Source organism: Epinephelus moara, chromosome 9, assembly GCF_006386435.1.
Source record: "Epinephelus moara isolate mb chromosome 9, YSFRI_EMoa_1.0, whole genome shotgun sequence".
In the NCBI taxonomy this organism is placed as follows: Eukaryota; Metazoa; Chordata; class Actinopteri; order Perciformes; family Serranidae; genus Epinephelus; species Epinephelus moara.
The window spans coordinates 8,042,659-8,057,917 of NC_065514.1; the positions used below are offsets into that span (position 1 = coordinate 8,042,659).

The window sequence follows — 15,259 nt, forward strand, 5'->3', positions numbered from 1 at the left end:
CCCAGATGGCAATAGAGTAGCTGGAACCATAGGCCTGCATTTTTTGGGGGAATTATCAAAATAGTTTTTTAAATTAATTTCATATTTATCGATCAATTGACTTGTCTTTCCAGCTGTACCTGTGTGTTTTCATGTCTTGTGTGCAAAATAAATAAATATTTTTTTAAAAATTGTAACATTAAAGTTTCTTTATGCCTCTACGTACACTCGCGCAAAGCGTTTGGGGGCGCAGTGTTCTTTTATATACCTACCTAGACTCTGTGACATCTATGGTCGTTGCTCATTCATTGTTTATCTATCTTCCGGCTTTGCTCTAGTCACAGTGAAGATGGCGACCGAGAGAGAAAGACTGTTGCTGGTAGTGATGTGACGTTGGCGAACGAGCCGAATCTTTGAACCGGTTCTTTGAAGTGAACGAGTGAACCGGCTCTTTAGAGTGAACGAGCCAGTTCCTAATTTCTTTGTTTTTTGCTTTAATTTACTCTGTATCCATTAATTTCAGATTATTTGATCCGGAACAAGTTGAGAGAGACTAGTTTGTGAGGGAGAGAGACAGTGCAGCCGCTCACTCATTCACTTCAAAGAGCTGGTTCAAAGACTTGGCTCGTTCGCACACGTCACATCACTACTTGTTGTTTATAAAGGCTGTTGCTATGGCTACACCAACCGTTATATCTGCGGAGTCTATTCTGGGTCCACGTTACAATATCCGTGATGCAATAAATCACCAATGCGATTTGTCGTTGAACCCACTAACACCCCACCACCACACACACACAGAAAAAAAACAACAAAAAAACGAACGAACCGCATCTTTGAACCGGCTCTTCAAAGTGAACGAGAGCCAAAGAACCGGCTCTCACAAGTGAACGAGAAATCCCATCACTAGTTGCTGGAGGTTGAAATGATCAACATTGAACAACAAATGCTCTTATTACAAATGTTACCGCGGCGACAACAAAGAGAGAGGCGACTGCGCCGATGGTCTGTACGCCTGATGAATGGCTCCAGGAAGTGAAACCTTGCGAATGACCAATCATAGCTCTTGCGGTCTGCTTTGCCTCAACGCGTGGTTACAATTTTTTGGAGGTGCACGTCGCGTCTCTGCGTCGGTCGCAGAGGGACGCAACGCCTCGGCAAAGCCCTCTGCGTCATAGGTGCGCAGAAGCATAAACCTTGCTTTACTTGTAACTAAAAAGCTGTCAAATAAATGTAGTGGAGTAAAGTGTACAATGTTTACCTCTGAAGAGTCTGTGTATTTCAGTGTGTGGGGTGGACTTGAAACAAAGCACAAATATAAATCAATTTAAAAAACTAGACAAAAAATATTTTTGGCATATATATAGACGAGGAAAGGTTGTGTTAGGGGGGTGTTATTTATTTAATTGGGTGGTAAATAGACTGGGGATAGCTGTATATTAGTTTGTTGAAATAATATATGAGAAATGTAAGAAAGGAGTTGGGACATATACGTTTTACTTCTACCTACTCCTTTTATTTTTGTCTTCTTTTTTTTATTATGATATTTTATTTTTGGTTCAAAATAAAATTATTCATCGTAGTGAAGTAAAAGTAGAAAGTGGCATGATAAGAAAATATTCATTAAAGTACATGTACCTCAAATTTGAACTTAAGTCCAGTACTTGAGTAACTGTACTTAGTTACATTTCACCACTGATACATAATAAGATACTTGAAAATCACATACAGAAACCAAAGCTGATGATGTATTTCAAATCTATTAAATGAATAAGTCTTGAACATAACTTGTAACCATATCATCTAGAGCCCCCCAACACAGATCTCTAACCCAACACTGAGCACCGTTAGTCTCAACAGAACTTCCAACACATTTAACGACATCACTCAGAGTTGAGTGAGTGTAAGAACTTTACCTGCTTTTACATATGCTGCTTTATGTTTGAATTTGAGTCCATACATTGTGAGGCATGCGTACTACGTATGTACATACTACTCCCCTACATACTGTACAAACATACAGTTTAGCTGACAGTGCAGCTCCCAAGGTCCCACACTATATGCAGTATATAAGGAGGGTGCGATGTTGGAGCGAGCACCACTCTGGGACTCACCCTCTGACATACAGGATGAACACCCTCCAGGCTCTCATTCTCGTGGCTGCTGGCCTCTCTGTTGGTGAGTACAACTCAGCATTAGCTGTTCATCTGTACACATGGTAGTATAAATGAGTATACATATAATTCAGTGTGTTTATTGTGTTTCAGCCCACTCCTTGGACTACAAGGCGCTCACCCAGTTTCGGAGGATGATCCTGTGTGTGATGCCTGATAGCTGGCCTGTTTTTGACTACGCCGACTACGGCTGCTACTGTGGGAAAGGAGGCTCCGGCACACCTGTGGATGATCTGGATAGGTCATGGTTTACTCCACTTCATACTCAGAACACTTTAAAAGGATAAAACTTGCGCAGTCTGTTTAAAATTGCTTGACTTTTTTTAGGTGCTGCCAGGTGCACGATCAGTGTTACAGCGATGCCATGCAGCATCCTGAGTGCTGGCCCATCCTTGACAATCCTTACACCGAGTATTATGACTACAGCTGTGATGAGAAGAACAAGAAGGTCACCTGTGGCAGTGAGTACAGTAGAACAAGGAGCTTCCTGTTCATTTGCTCATGAACGTCTGCAGGGATTACATATCTCAGGAGGTGCTTTGCTTGGCCTGCTGCCCCCACAAACCGACCCCGGATAAGTGGATAAAAATGTTGCTGTTATAATCAAATCAATGCTTTGCTCAGTTTCTTTAACTCAATGGAACATTTGTTGGCCTTTTGGTAATGACAGTGCGCTCTCTGCTTTATCTTCCTCAGACAAAAACAACGAATGCGAGATGTTCATCTGTGAGTGTGACAGGAAGGCCGCCGAGTGTTTCGCCAGGTCAGATTGGAACCCCGAGCACGAGCACCTGCCCAGCGACCACTGTTATTAAACACCAAGCAACTCTATCAAATAAGGAATTTATGCTTTAACATGATATGCCTTCTTTTTTTTTTTTACTTTCCACAAGTGACATTTGAGGAGCCTTTGCTCATTAGAAAAAGAGTATCATGATATCTGTATCTTATCCTATTCTAATAAACTCAATTTGATCTTCGTCTCTCATTTTACCCCATATGCTGTTTACAGATGGTCAGTTATTTAAGGGTATAATCTTACCCTATTATGAATCCACACACATGCTGGAAAATCTGACGCATTCCACGCCACAGCTACTGTACAGTACATGTGCATTTGAACACTCTGCACCCAACTTCTGGGCGCTCATAATGACGTCACCATTCATATCACCGTCACTCTTTAAGTGTGGGATTTTCCACGTCTCTGCACATATGGCAGAACGTGTCATGTTGCACGCCTTATTTGGTCTCATGCTTATCTCTATCTTTGATGTGAGGGTTTTACATAATTACGCCAAAGGGTCTCGAGCAGGGGTGTCAAACATACGGCCCGGGGGCCAGAACCGGCCCGCCAAAGGGTCCAATGTTGATGCACGTGTGAAGGCTGAGTGGAGCAGTTTAAACAGTGAGCAGATGCTTCATGTAAAATGCTGTCGAAAATAACAATAAATACTTTCTGTGGTATATTTAAAGATATTGAATATTGTGAAACATATTGTCAACCGGCAGCTTCAGTACAAAAGAATCTGTATCAGGCTTCTATCTTAAAATACTATCGGTGGACCCCTGCTGCTGAGACACTGACAAAACAGACTGTAAATAGTTAATAAGACAAGGGATGACATAACCTGCTTTTTCAATAGCTTCTACTTTAGTGTAGACTTTCAAATGGACTTCTTACACTAAACAAAAAGAGAAAAAAATTGAAGGGGTTGTTATTTATAGGTTTTTATGCAATGCTTTAATTGGTTCAGCCCTTTCAAGATCACACTGGGCTGTATGTGGCCCCTGAACTTAACAGTTTGACACCCCTGGTCTGGAGAAAGTTGAACCTAGCTGACTAACTTTGTCCATAGCAATATTGCCACACTTGGGAAATTCAGTCACAGACATTATGATGTGTCATGCACAGTCACACACAGAATTAACAAATATCTGACCTCGGTTTCTGAACCTTTCCTGACCTGTGAGCCAAAGTTTGAGCCACAGCAATTAGAGCTGTTGAGTGTTCGTGAATTTAAGCATTGCATATATTTATATTTTCAAAAAAGGTTTAAAGCAAATACATTACATAGAGCAGGCTTATTCAATGGGCGGCTCATGGGCCACATTCGGTACCACAAGCAACCTCAGAGTGGCCCGGCTAGGGATAAGTACCGAGACCCTGTAAGAATCGGGCCAGGGCAAAATCAATCAAGACCGTAGTATTAATAAGCTCCGATATTGTTTCTATTGAGATATTATTAAGTATATATTGTGTCTATGTATTTTACGAAATGCTTGACCTCAAAGGAAAACATCAGGAGGTAAGGTGTGTGCATGTGTGTGTGTGTGTGTGTGTGAGAAAGAAGGGAGAGGGAGATGCTGGTAGAGAAAGAGTGTGTTATTAGTCACCGTTAATGCCACTTATTATGCTTCTGTGCATTGATGGCTCTTTTTTTAATTCTGTTTCAGCATTATACGATGTTCCTTGGGCAGATATGTGACAAGATATTTCCATTATTTCAAATGTGAAACGATAAACATTGCTGCTTTTGCTACATTCATTTGCATTTGTTTATAATTCTGAAGCACCAAAAGCTAAACAAATAGTTTTCCATAAATGTCCCTGCTGAAATCTTCTGGCCCATTTAAATTTTCTGGTTCTAAAATCCAGTTGAATTTGTAATTGAATAGCTCTGACAAAGAGACGAGAAAAGAGGTTAGGGTAAAGGTTTCACCTCTTCTAAATATCTTTGATGTTCCCTTTCAAGACCATGCACGTACATGTACTAAAAATGGAACAACAACAGCTTTCAATTTACCCAAGATAGGCGTTTTAGGCCTTAGCCCGGTCAGCTCTAGTTTTGACAAAACATCAAACACAAAACTCAGAGTTCAGAAACTTTCAGGGTGAGAATTTCATCTGATTTTACATGCTGCTTTGTGTTTGATGTCAGTGTGTCAGTGGTCAGAATCCAGAGCTGTGTGACTCTGTGTGGTATAAACAGCTGACACACCACCTCCCAAGGTCTGATACATGATATAAAAACAGGACCTGATATTAGAGTGACAGCTACTCTATGACTTGCCCTCGAACTTACAGGATGAATAGCCTCAAGGCTCTGTTTCTCTTGGCTGCGGGCCTCTCTGTTGGTGAGTACAGCTTGACAAAGTCTGGCATCTGTATGCAGGGTGTTGAATAAATGCATCTTTTAATAGAGGATAGATATAGATCTGATTGTGTCTGCTTATTGTGCTTCAGCCCAGTCACTGGAGTACAAGGCACTCAACCAGTTCAGAGCTATGATCCTGTGTGTGATGCCTGATAGCTGGCCTGTTTTTGACTACGCCGACTACGGCTGCTACTGCGGAAAAGGAGGCTCCGGCAAACCTGTGGATGAACTGGATAGGTCGTGATTTACTCACTGTTTTATACGCAGACTACATAAAAAGTCCAGTTTGTTTATAAGGCCTCATTTGGCTTTTTTTTTACCTGCAGGTGCTGCCAGGTGCACGACCAGTGTTACAGTGATGCAACACAGCACCCTGACTGCTGGCCCATCATTGACAATCCCTACATCGAGCTCTATCACTACAGCTGTGATGAGAAAAACAAGGAGGTCACCTGTGGCGGTGAGTACACCGAAACAAAAGGATTTTCCTTGCGTTACTGTTACGAATCTGAGTTTCTTTACCTCAAAGGAATAGTCTTTGTGTAGTGACAGTGCGCTCTCTGCTTTATCCTCCTCAGAGAAAAACAACGAATGCGAGATGTTCATCTGTGAGTGTGACAGGAAGGCCGCCGAGTGTTTCGCCAGGTCAGATTGGAACCCTGAACACGAGCACCTGCCCAGCGACCAGTGTCAGTGAAGACAGCTAAAATGAAGTGGGAGATTGATTTGTTAATTTCTTAATGATCCTTAAATTTTCACGTAGACCTTATACATTCACACATGCACACATCACGATTTCTGTATGGGAGTAAACAATGATTTTGGTGACCTTTAACCATCAACTATCCCCTGCACTTGCTGATTTACTGCTGCTGGTTTTCTAATTGTGAAGATATCCTAATAATAAATAGCCTGGGAACCACAAATCTGCACGCTCATTTTTTCTTTTATGGGATGGCTACCAATCGGAAGGTTGGTTGTTTGATCCCTGGCTCTTGCAGTCTACATGTCGGAGTGTCCTTGGGCAAGACACTGAATCCCAAATTGTATAGGATGTTGCCCCACTGTGCCCATGGTGTGTGAGTGTGCATGAATGGTTTTCTGATGATGAGCTTCGGCCACCAGTGTATGAATGTGAGTGTGACTGGGGTGAATGTAAAGCACTTTGAGAGGTCGCGCAGACTAAAATAGCGCGATATAAATGCAGTCCATTTACATTTACTTGCTCTGATAGCAGTGGTGCCGCCAAGGGAAGGGCAGGGGTGGCTACATCCACTGCCCTTCACTCACAAGTTGCCTATGGGAGGCCTTTTACGCAAAAGGATGACAAGCCTATTTGAAGAACAGTGAATCACCTAACGTGTATATACAGATGTGTAACACACAGAAAAAGGATAGTTGTAGTAGACATAGTTTTCAACTAACCCATAGACTTCAATGATGTGTCATCCCAATATTTTCAGTGTCCCCGTCTGGCCACCCTTACGAAAAGTTTCTGGGGACACCACTGACTGGCAGATGCATCTGCTGCCCGTCTAATGGCAAAAATGGCAGTGTGGTTTACAGACATATTGATGCTACACCATCACAACTCATCTCTACACACTGTAGTCTGTTTTACCTTAGTACATTGCTTGCTCAGTGCTACGATTGGTTACAGGGCCATCAAAGTGCCTTCAGAGACATTTCGGTCTATGGCCATTGGTAATGCCCCTTGGAAATCAAAGATGAACTGAGAACTTTAGAGATTAATAATCTGAACCCAAACCATGATTTTTCCCCTAACCTTAACCAAGAAATCTTTCTGGTAGGAAGCCATCAAGGCAAACATCTTCCAACAGCATGCAGTGTGAGTTTTTCTGGCAATTTTTGGACACCTGGACAATTTTTTGTGCTCAATCCACCTTCACTCGATTGCTGTTTGTTAGGGAGAGGTGTAAACATATTTGCTATATGGTCTGCATCTCTCATTTGAACTCACATGCTGTTGAGGACAGTACAGTCTACCTGTTCCTCTCTTAGTGTGCAGGATGAATTCGGCAGCGCAGTACAGCACACACTCACAGCATTTAATGTTTTGTTTTGTCAGTGTCAGCTGCCCTGGTATAGACTACTGTATGTAAAAGTCCCATGCATGTAATATTTGTATTCAATTGAATAATGTTTGCTAAGAAATAAAAAGCAGCATTTTTTGATTGTTGTTCCATTTTATTGGTAGTGCATCTAAATGAGGATTTTATAGTGAGTTTTCAATAGCCTAAATCAGTCAGTAAGTAGATGACAAGCCCCTCTTCACTCTGCATGGTCACCTAATACGATGTAATCTCAGAAAAGTCTATGTCCATAGATTGTAAATGAATCGAATGGCAATGCAGTCTTTTTTATTTTATTTGACACCTTGTTCATATTGAGTGTCTATATTATGACACAACATACATTTGAACATTGCATATATTTTGTACCTCATGTATGTAGACTACATATAACATGAAAATGTAAAGATCCATATCTTAAAAGGGAAATTTTGGTTTATTTCAACCTGTCTCCTATCGTCCTAAATTTGTTTCAAGTGACTAGTGACATAAAAATAATAGTTAGCATNTGATAGGAGACAGGTTGAAATAAACCGAAATTTCCCTTTAAAATGCATTTTAGGTAACACTGGTTGGTTGCAGGTGAAATGCTGGTTGCTTCTGAGATACTGGGCACCAGAATCAAACAAATCCAGTCACTGCAGCCGAGTGTCTTGGTTTCAGCTAGCCACCACTGTTTGCTCCCAGCAGCCCGCTCATTGTGATCACAGCTGTGGCTGCAGCTCCACTGGATCAGTCTTTAGGCTATTGTTCAGACAGCACTAAGCATCAGCACTGTAAGCACCAGCAGCGAGTAGCTGGCTGCTGGCCATCAGCCAGCTGTGGCTGCTGCTGGCTTAGAGATAAAATGAGAGAAATGACAAATGCAAGGAACAGAAATAGACGCTGACCCCTGGACAGCCTTGCTCAGACCTAATACCTTGTGTAAATGTGTGCAGATCTTTGTCCTCCAACCCATATGAACACATAGGTTGTATGTTCCTACCCTTTAATGCAAATCACTCATATAGAAAAAAGTCATGGTTTGGCTTAAAATAAGTATGTTGGCAAGTAATGTAACATAACATATCTCATGTGACATACACCAAATGCCAACACTGCTTCGTTTTACCTGATAAAAGCCTGATTTGATTTGATATGTCAGGTGACATACTCAATAGCCCCTTTTCCACTGCAGGAACTTTTATCATTTACCTGAAAATGATAAGGGAAAAACCTTTCCTTCAACCCCAAACTTTCCCTGAAAAAAGTACCTAGTAGGGGGGTAGGACTTTTCAGATTTCCCAGAATTCTTGAGGGGCGGGGTTGTGTGCTCAGGAATGCTGTTTGGCGGAACACACACTTGCAGCATTCCGCACTTCCTGGTACGGGCAGCCACCGTTTTGATTAAGGATGGGTACCAAAACCTGTTACTAAATTAGCCCCAGGGCTACATTATGAATGACTGTAGTATATACTCGAATTGACGGCAGCTACACTCATCACTCTAAATGACATTAACCCTTAGCGGGTAAGAAGCCAATGCTTTATCAATACATGTGTTCATTAGCATGAACATGTAAACATGTAGACAGTGATAGTCAATATGCTCAGTCCACAGTCTCTCACTAATGTTATGTCTTACACAAGGACAGCACGCTAGCTCGGCTGATAGCGAATTGTTACTAATAAACTCAAATGACAGCTGTCTGTATGTAGACTAACTTAGTTTGACACCTTAAAACACTTTTAAACTTAGCTGCTGGCTGAGTCAAACAGCCCCAACTCTCTACACCAGCATGTAACCGGCCAACAAGCTGGCGGAGCTAAATACAGGGCACACGCCAAATCATCTACGTCATCATGCTAACTTTAAGGTACGGTGGAAACGTAAACCACACAGATTACCAGGAATTCTTTTAGCCAGGTAAATAAAATGGGACACAAACACCAGGTCCTGTGTTTGTTTGACCAGTCCACCACCCCTCTCCCTGTCCTAAGCAGACTTTGTCACTCCTTATACCACAGCACTTGACTTCCCCATTTGCCACGGTCACATTTTCTTTGGCCACTAGAGGTCGCCGCTCCATAATAAGCGTCAATATGGGTCTTAATTGCCACTTGTACAAATAACCTATGTGGTTGTATTTTGGAGGACAGTCTTTTGCCATTAATTTGCTGTTGTTATGGTTGGAAGAAGATCTGTTGTCAAATTGGTGAACATAACTTACACCTTGGTGCCAAAACAGTGTTTGCAGAGAAAGACGGTTAGCACGTCATAAGATGAAAAGTATCCTCCAGCTTTCCAGACAAAATAACAAAAGGTTATTTGGTGGTGCTTTGCCAAATGACCCATAGGCATTTGCCAGTCTGGCACCCCATTAGCAGGTTGACATCATGTGTCAGTGCCGTTTTAAATGACCATTCTAAAAAAGGTTCATGATCAGCTCCGAGTTTTTACAGTAGTAGACGGATGTCATGCTACATCCAGCTTTGACAATAGATGATCTTGTACTTCTGAGGTTAATCTCAAAATCTGATGTTATGTTGAGTTTAACAAACATAAAAGCTGAGTGTTGTCCAGAATTTCTTGCACTTTAGACGTCTCTGTATGTTTCTGTGTTGTGATTGTTAAATGTAGTCCATGTCTGTTTTATGTGATAGAACTGTCATTGTGATGATGTGTCCCTGTGATGATGTTTTTATCTTGTCCTGTGAAGCAATGAAATGTAGCACTGTGCTCAAGATGAATTTCCCTTAGGGGACAATAAAGTTTACCTTACCTTACCTTAATTCAAACATTTCCTCTTTTTTTCTCCTCTCAAATGTCTTCTAGATAGATAGATAGATCTATCTTGACAAAATGCTGTCAATATCTCACAACTTAGATATGTTTCAGAGGGTCCTTAAAGGAAATGACCACTTTAGAATGAAAATACAGACAGTACTTACTCACCCTCATGCCGACAAGAAGTCCAGTGTAGTTTTTTAATCCACAAAACTCGTTCGGGGTATCGGAGGATAACAGCTAGCCGGATTTTTCCATACACTTGAAGTGCATGGAAAGCCGCAACATGCAACATTGACTTGAAAAGACATAATTTGCTCCACTTTTATAGCATCATTTCTTACCGTGGTCAGTCAGCCTGCAGGCGTGCTGTGTTTACATGGCAACTCGCGAGACTCAAGAACGTTCAGAGACGTTCTTGTTCTCAAGTCTTGCGAGTTGCCATGTAAACATGGAACTTATGCTATAAAAGTGGAGCAAATTATGTCTTTTCAAGTCAAGGCTTCAGGGCACTTGGATTACGACGGACGAGCCGTTCTGACGTTTTTGAAATGCATTAGCGAAATTTTATTACAATTTCAAAATGATTTTGGACGTGAGTTCCATGCACTTCAAGTGTATGGAAAAATCCGGCTAGCTGTTATCCTCCGATACCCTGAACAAGTTTTGTGGATTAAAAAACTACATTGGACTTCTTGTCGGCATGAGGGTGAGTAAGTACTGTCTGTATTTTCATTCTAAAGTGGTCATTTCCTTTAAACCCCTGTACTCTCTTGAAATAAAATGTAATAAGAATCATTATGTCAAACATTTTTTAACCCCATTCCCACACGAGAATGTAGAGCAGAGCTGGTTTCTACCCTAATAATTCATCATGTAGATGTTATATTAATATTCAATGTGATAGCAATCAAACCCACAGTGATGTAGGCTAATGGGAAATACAGGTGTTTGCAGGTTATTGCTCTACTGTAATTAACTGCCAAAATAACTGGGGCTTGACACACATATTCCCTCAAGGGATTTTAGTGATTACTCAAGTCATCTTCCTTATGAGAAAGGACGGTACAAAGAGTAGACGGGAAACAAGTCCGCGGCTAGAAAATATGTTGCAGTTAGCTGCTATGCGCCTTAACAATGAGGCTATCAGCACATTTCTATTTCGGCTAGTTTTGTGCTTTGTGTGACTGAGCTGTTGTACTGTATATATGTAATTATTAGCTCTCAAGTGTCTGCTGAGATGCCGATCCCAATGAGATGCCCAGAATAATTAAAGCTTTAGAATGACAGACTTTTAACATGTGAATGGTGCATGATTTCAGTTCAGATAATGGGCTGCCGAAGGCTTTGTAAGTCATCTCTGTTGGTAAAGCATTGGTTACAGCTAGTTTATGAAAACCTGGCATAAAAACTCGAAAGCTTTTTATGTAGCTTATTGTTTGGCTTGTTACTTCCTCGGTGCTAAGAGGGGAGAGCTCTAACACCTGACACCTGACCAACACCAGTTAGCCTCATAAATAATAAGTGCTTTAGGGTAGAAGGTGTGTGTGAGCAGTTTGCTCCATGTGCAAACTGCTCACATGCAGCATTCCAGCGGATGACAATTCAAAGGCGGTGGTCCTGGGAAGACATGAGTTTTGAGAGAAAGGAAAGTGAAGGACAAAGAAACAGGTCTAACAGAAAGGTGACTAAGAAGGAGGAACAAGAGAAGCAGACAGAGAGACTATCTCACTGTGGCTGCCACAGTATCTAATTTTGACTCCACCCTGTGCCTGTAAACACAGGCCAGGGTATTATCCAAAATGTATGCTGGTTCTGGTGCTGGCATGGTTACCTGCTATTTGTCATACCAAATCATGAACAGAACAAGAAGGAACAATTCCCAGCGTGTTATTCCAGCTCTCACAGCACGTAGGGGAGTGTCTAGAACAGGCTGCCCCGTGCAAAACCCCCCTGTGCCAGGTAGATCCTTCAGTTTGTTGACTTACTTTGTCTGGTATGCACGACGTACCATATCAAAAGACACACCGGAAACCTGAACCCGAGCCAAGAGTAATAATGTCTGTGTGAAAGTACATCATATGACATTCATCTGGAGAAAATGGGTTAGTAATTATAAGCCCAAAAGGTTCTTACAATAAAATAATCTCTCTGTGTACTTCCCTTGGACAAACACAGGTCTCATGTTTTCACTCCAGGGCCTCTTCTGTCTAATCAGGGTTTATGTGTCACGCTACAGTGCACAAAAACACACTGTACACTTTAAGCTGCATTTCTAAAAGGACATGTGTTAAATGATTTGGATTTAACTTCTGCACAGGGAAGAAAGAGAAAGAATAGCTTCTTTTAAAAACATGGATTTAATGAGAACATTAATGCAGCATGTATTATTCACATTTCGGCAGGGTAGCTCAGCTCAGGTGGGTAAGCTGTTTTTGAACAGTGGGCTTTGGACCATCCAACACTGGAGATCTCAGAGAGTCCTTACATTCCTAAAAGCCTTTACTTTCTAATAAATATTACTTAACTTAGACATTATTTACATATGCACAGCTCGTTTGAGAGGGTGTGGGCCAATGTCACTGCTCTTCTTCGTCGAGCAGAGAGTTTTACACTCTGCTCTGACTCTGTTTGATAAACTCCTCTGAAGATGCTGCACATCGGCAGAGTTCTGCGTACTGAGGGACACATGCGAAGGCCACGATGGCGGCCGATGTTGTGAGTGTGTGGGGTACCAACGGTAAGCATCGGCTTGGTAACCATTTGATCCATCTGTTTCCACACACACCCTGTAATTCTGCCCTCTGTTGTTGTCCCAGTGTGGCGCTGCTCCAGGTCCAGGCCTGAAGGACACACAAAACTCCACTCGCTCCTTTGGATCTATGTTCTTTGGTAAACTTAAGTCAAAGGTAAAAACATCCATGTCAGAACCCCCAAAGCGATGCTGCTGCAGGAATGTGCAGGGAATGTCATGGTGACTCCTCCAAGAGTCAAAGGTCACCCGAACATGCACAGCCTTGTCAGTTCCTACGTGGGAGACAAGCACTGTGCCGCTCAAGGAGTGCTCTGAAATGTTGCAGCTCTCCAGCTGCACATGCATCTCTCGCAGACGTGCGAGGAAGACTTTAACGTCCAGCGTTGGCTGAGGGAAAGCCAGCCGCAACTTGTAGCGCTGCAGTTTGTTTGAGGTTGGCTGTTGGCCTTGCAGTTTGGCCAAAGAGGGTTTCATCATCAGAGCAGAAGCAGGGGAAGAGGGCTCAGGAATAAATAGCCGCACGGCAGTGAGAGCCAATCCCTTGGCATCTGCAAAGACCACACGCTTCTTGTTCAGACCGCCGCTGTCCCTGCGGAAGCAGCTCCGAGGCTCCGACGGCAGGGGTGAGGAGGGCGGCAGTGTGGATGAAGAGAAGGGGGAAGAGGAGGAGGGATGTGGAGGGTGAAGGCTGGTCCTCGGCGGGCAGTTGGTTGGCTGATAACGACGCTGTGTGGGTTTCAGAGGAGACATGGACAGCAGTTGATAAAGAGGTTGACGCTGGCTGAGGCTCAGACACATGGCGATGTCAACTGGCATCACGGCTGGCTGGGAGTGACTTCCTAAGGCGTGCAGAACTCTGAGAAAGAAGATGATCAGAATAAGATCCAACATTACAAGGAGTGGTTTCACATATTTCTCTTTCAGCATATTTCTGCATGTAACGTAATATTTTTATTAAAAGCACAATTGCAGTAAAGGAGTTCAGTGAAAGCAAAGAAGCTTACCTTGCACAATTCATTTTCAGACTCTAAATGTTACACTGAATCAGTCTGTTGTCTTTGCCAGAGGGCCGCAGCACATTCAGCATCATCTGTAAGCAGAAATCAGGTTTTATAAATAAGTAAAACTTCTCACTGAATTTGACAAAAATCAAATACAATACAAAAGGAAAGCAGATTTTTCAAAGCAAAATATACTCACAGACTGGAAACTTCCATATATTTCATCAAATCATTGACAGAAAAAGAACAAGAGGACTGCAGTTCTGGTCTGCCTCTGCTCTCTCTGGAGCTTATGTGCAGAGTTTAGAAATGAGGCTGAACCTTCTGGGACGTCATGTGGGTGGAGTTTAGCCAATGAAATGAAGCGCCTCAGTTTATGTCCTGCCCTCAAAGAACTGTTGCACTGAAGGAAGGGCCTCGAAGCTTTCCTTTCATGGAATTCCTCTGTCATGATCTAGTTTCTCAACTATTGACCACACAGACCTTTTATCTGTTAAATAAATGTTGATAAAGACAATTGAAATTCCAAAGGTTTTACTCACTGCAGATCAGTTTAACAGCATGTACAGTTCATAGTAGAATCTGAGATACATAATGCATACATGACAAGGCATTTTTTTCCACATAGGCCAAAGACTATTGAACATAAACATAATTTGATAGCCTTTTCGAATCACAGGCTACTCCTTCACCTCGTTTCAGATAAGGGGAGGCTGACAGCACAGCATCCAATTAATCTTTAAATACAAAATTAGAATTAGCATTGTTCTTCCCATTGAATATGTGCACTGCTTTAGTAAAGGCATAGACCTAAAGAGAAAATTCTAATGCATTATTGAAACAAAGACTGGTAGCAATTTTCTTATCGAACTCAAACTATAAAACTTTAACCTACTGAAACCTATAGTGACATCACTTTTTTTGTGTGGCTTAAAGGAGCAATAAGCGAAATTCATCATTTCTAGATTGAGGGAATTAAAAAATTGCTATGTGAAGAACTAGAGGTGTAATTTCATCTGGAGTATAGCATGACCTCACACAACCTCTCTCTGTGTTGATCTCCAGCCCCTTGTTTACAAGCCGGTCCAGCTGCGCGTTCATGTATGTTCATGTGAACCCCCCCCCTCGGAGCCCTTGGCCCTCCCTCCCTATAAAAGGCGTAGCCGTAGTAGCTCTAGTGCTAACTCCAGGAGCTAACACTAACATCCCTACTCTGCGTGAGCAGGAGCCATGAGGAGTAGAGTAGGAACGTTAGCATGGCAGCCGACTAGTGCTAACACTAACGTCCCTACTCTTCTCCGTGAGCCTGGCGGGCTTGCGGGCTTGCGGGCT

General features: G+C 42.2%; 3 protein-coding genes across 3 annotated transcripts; 2 read left to right on the plus strand and 1 right to left on the minus strand.

The window, feature by feature from the left end:
- The first annotated feature begins 2,086 nt into the window (after nucleotides 1–2,086).
- Nucleotides 2,087–3,128, plus strand: LOC126395802 (phospholipase A2-like). Its single transcript, XM_050053524.1, has 4 exons — nucleotides 2,087–2,157; nucleotides 2,247–2,394; nucleotides 2,481–2,614; nucleotides 2,850–3,128. Exons 1-4 carry the CDS (start codon nucleotides 2,109–2,111, stop codon nucleotides 2,966–2,968), a joined length of 450 nt encoding a protein of 149 aa, XP_049909481.1. The 5' UTR covers nucleotides 2,087–2,108; the 3' UTR covers nucleotides 2,969–3,128.
- Nucleotides 3,129–5,196: 2,068 nt separating this feature from the next.
- LOC126395801 (phospholipase A2, minor isoenzyme-like) lies at nucleotides 5,197–6,237 on the plus strand. The gene is made up of 4 exons (XM_050053523.1): nucleotides 5,197–5,291; nucleotides 5,401–5,548; nucleotides 5,638–5,771; nucleotides 5,890–6,237. Exons 1-4 carry the CDS (start codon nucleotides 5,219–5,221, stop codon nucleotides 6,006–6,008), a joined length of 474 nt encoding a protein of 157 aa, XP_049909480.1. The 5' UTR covers nucleotides 5,197–5,218; the 3' UTR covers nucleotides 6,009–6,237.
- A 6,289-nt stretch (nucleotides 6,238–12,526) lies between these two features.
- ppp1r3c2a (protein phosphatase 1 regulatory subunit 3C2, duplicate a) lies at nucleotides 12,527–14,306 on the minus strand. The gene is made up of 3 exons (XM_050053520.1): nucleotides 14,127–14,306; nucleotides 13,931–14,016; nucleotides 12,527–13,782 (listed from the first exon to the last, which is right to left on the minus strand). The coding sequence occupies exons 2-3, from the start codon at nucleotides 13,942–13,944 to the stop codon at nucleotides 12,711–12,713; spliced, it is 1,086 nt and encodes a 361-aa protein (XP_049909477.1). The 5' UTR covers nucleotides 13,945–14,016; nucleotides 14,127–14,306; the 3' UTR covers nucleotides 12,527–12,710.
- Nucleotides 14,307–15,259: the final 953 nt, after the last annotated feature.

Bases quoted from the DNA above. Each gene is read 5' to 3' on its own strand.
- LOC126395801 (XM_050053523.1), top strand. From the start codon at position 5,219: ATGACTTGCCCTCGAACTTACAGGATGAATAGCCTCAAGGCTCTGTTT. The intron at 5,549-5,637 runs GTCGTGATTTAC...TTTTACCTGCAG, and splicing joins CCTGTGGATGAACTGGATAG to GTGCTGCCAGGTGCACGACC. The intron at 5,772-5,889 runs GTGAGTACACCG...TATCCTCCTCAG, and splicing joins CAAGGAGGTCACCTGTGGCG to AGAAAAACAACGAATGCGAG.
- LOC126395802 (XM_050053524.1), top strand. From the start codon at position 2,109: ATGAACACCCTCCAGGCTCTCATTCTCGTGGCTGCTGGCCTCTCTGTT. The intron at 2,395-2,480 runs GTCATGGTTTAC...GACTTTTTTTAG, and splicing joins CCTGTGGATGATCTGGATAG to GTGCTGCCAGGTGCACGATC. The intron at 2,615-2,849 runs GTGAGTACAGTA...TATCTTCCTCAG, and splicing joins CAAGAAGGTCACCTGTGGCA to ACAAAAACAACGAATGCGAG.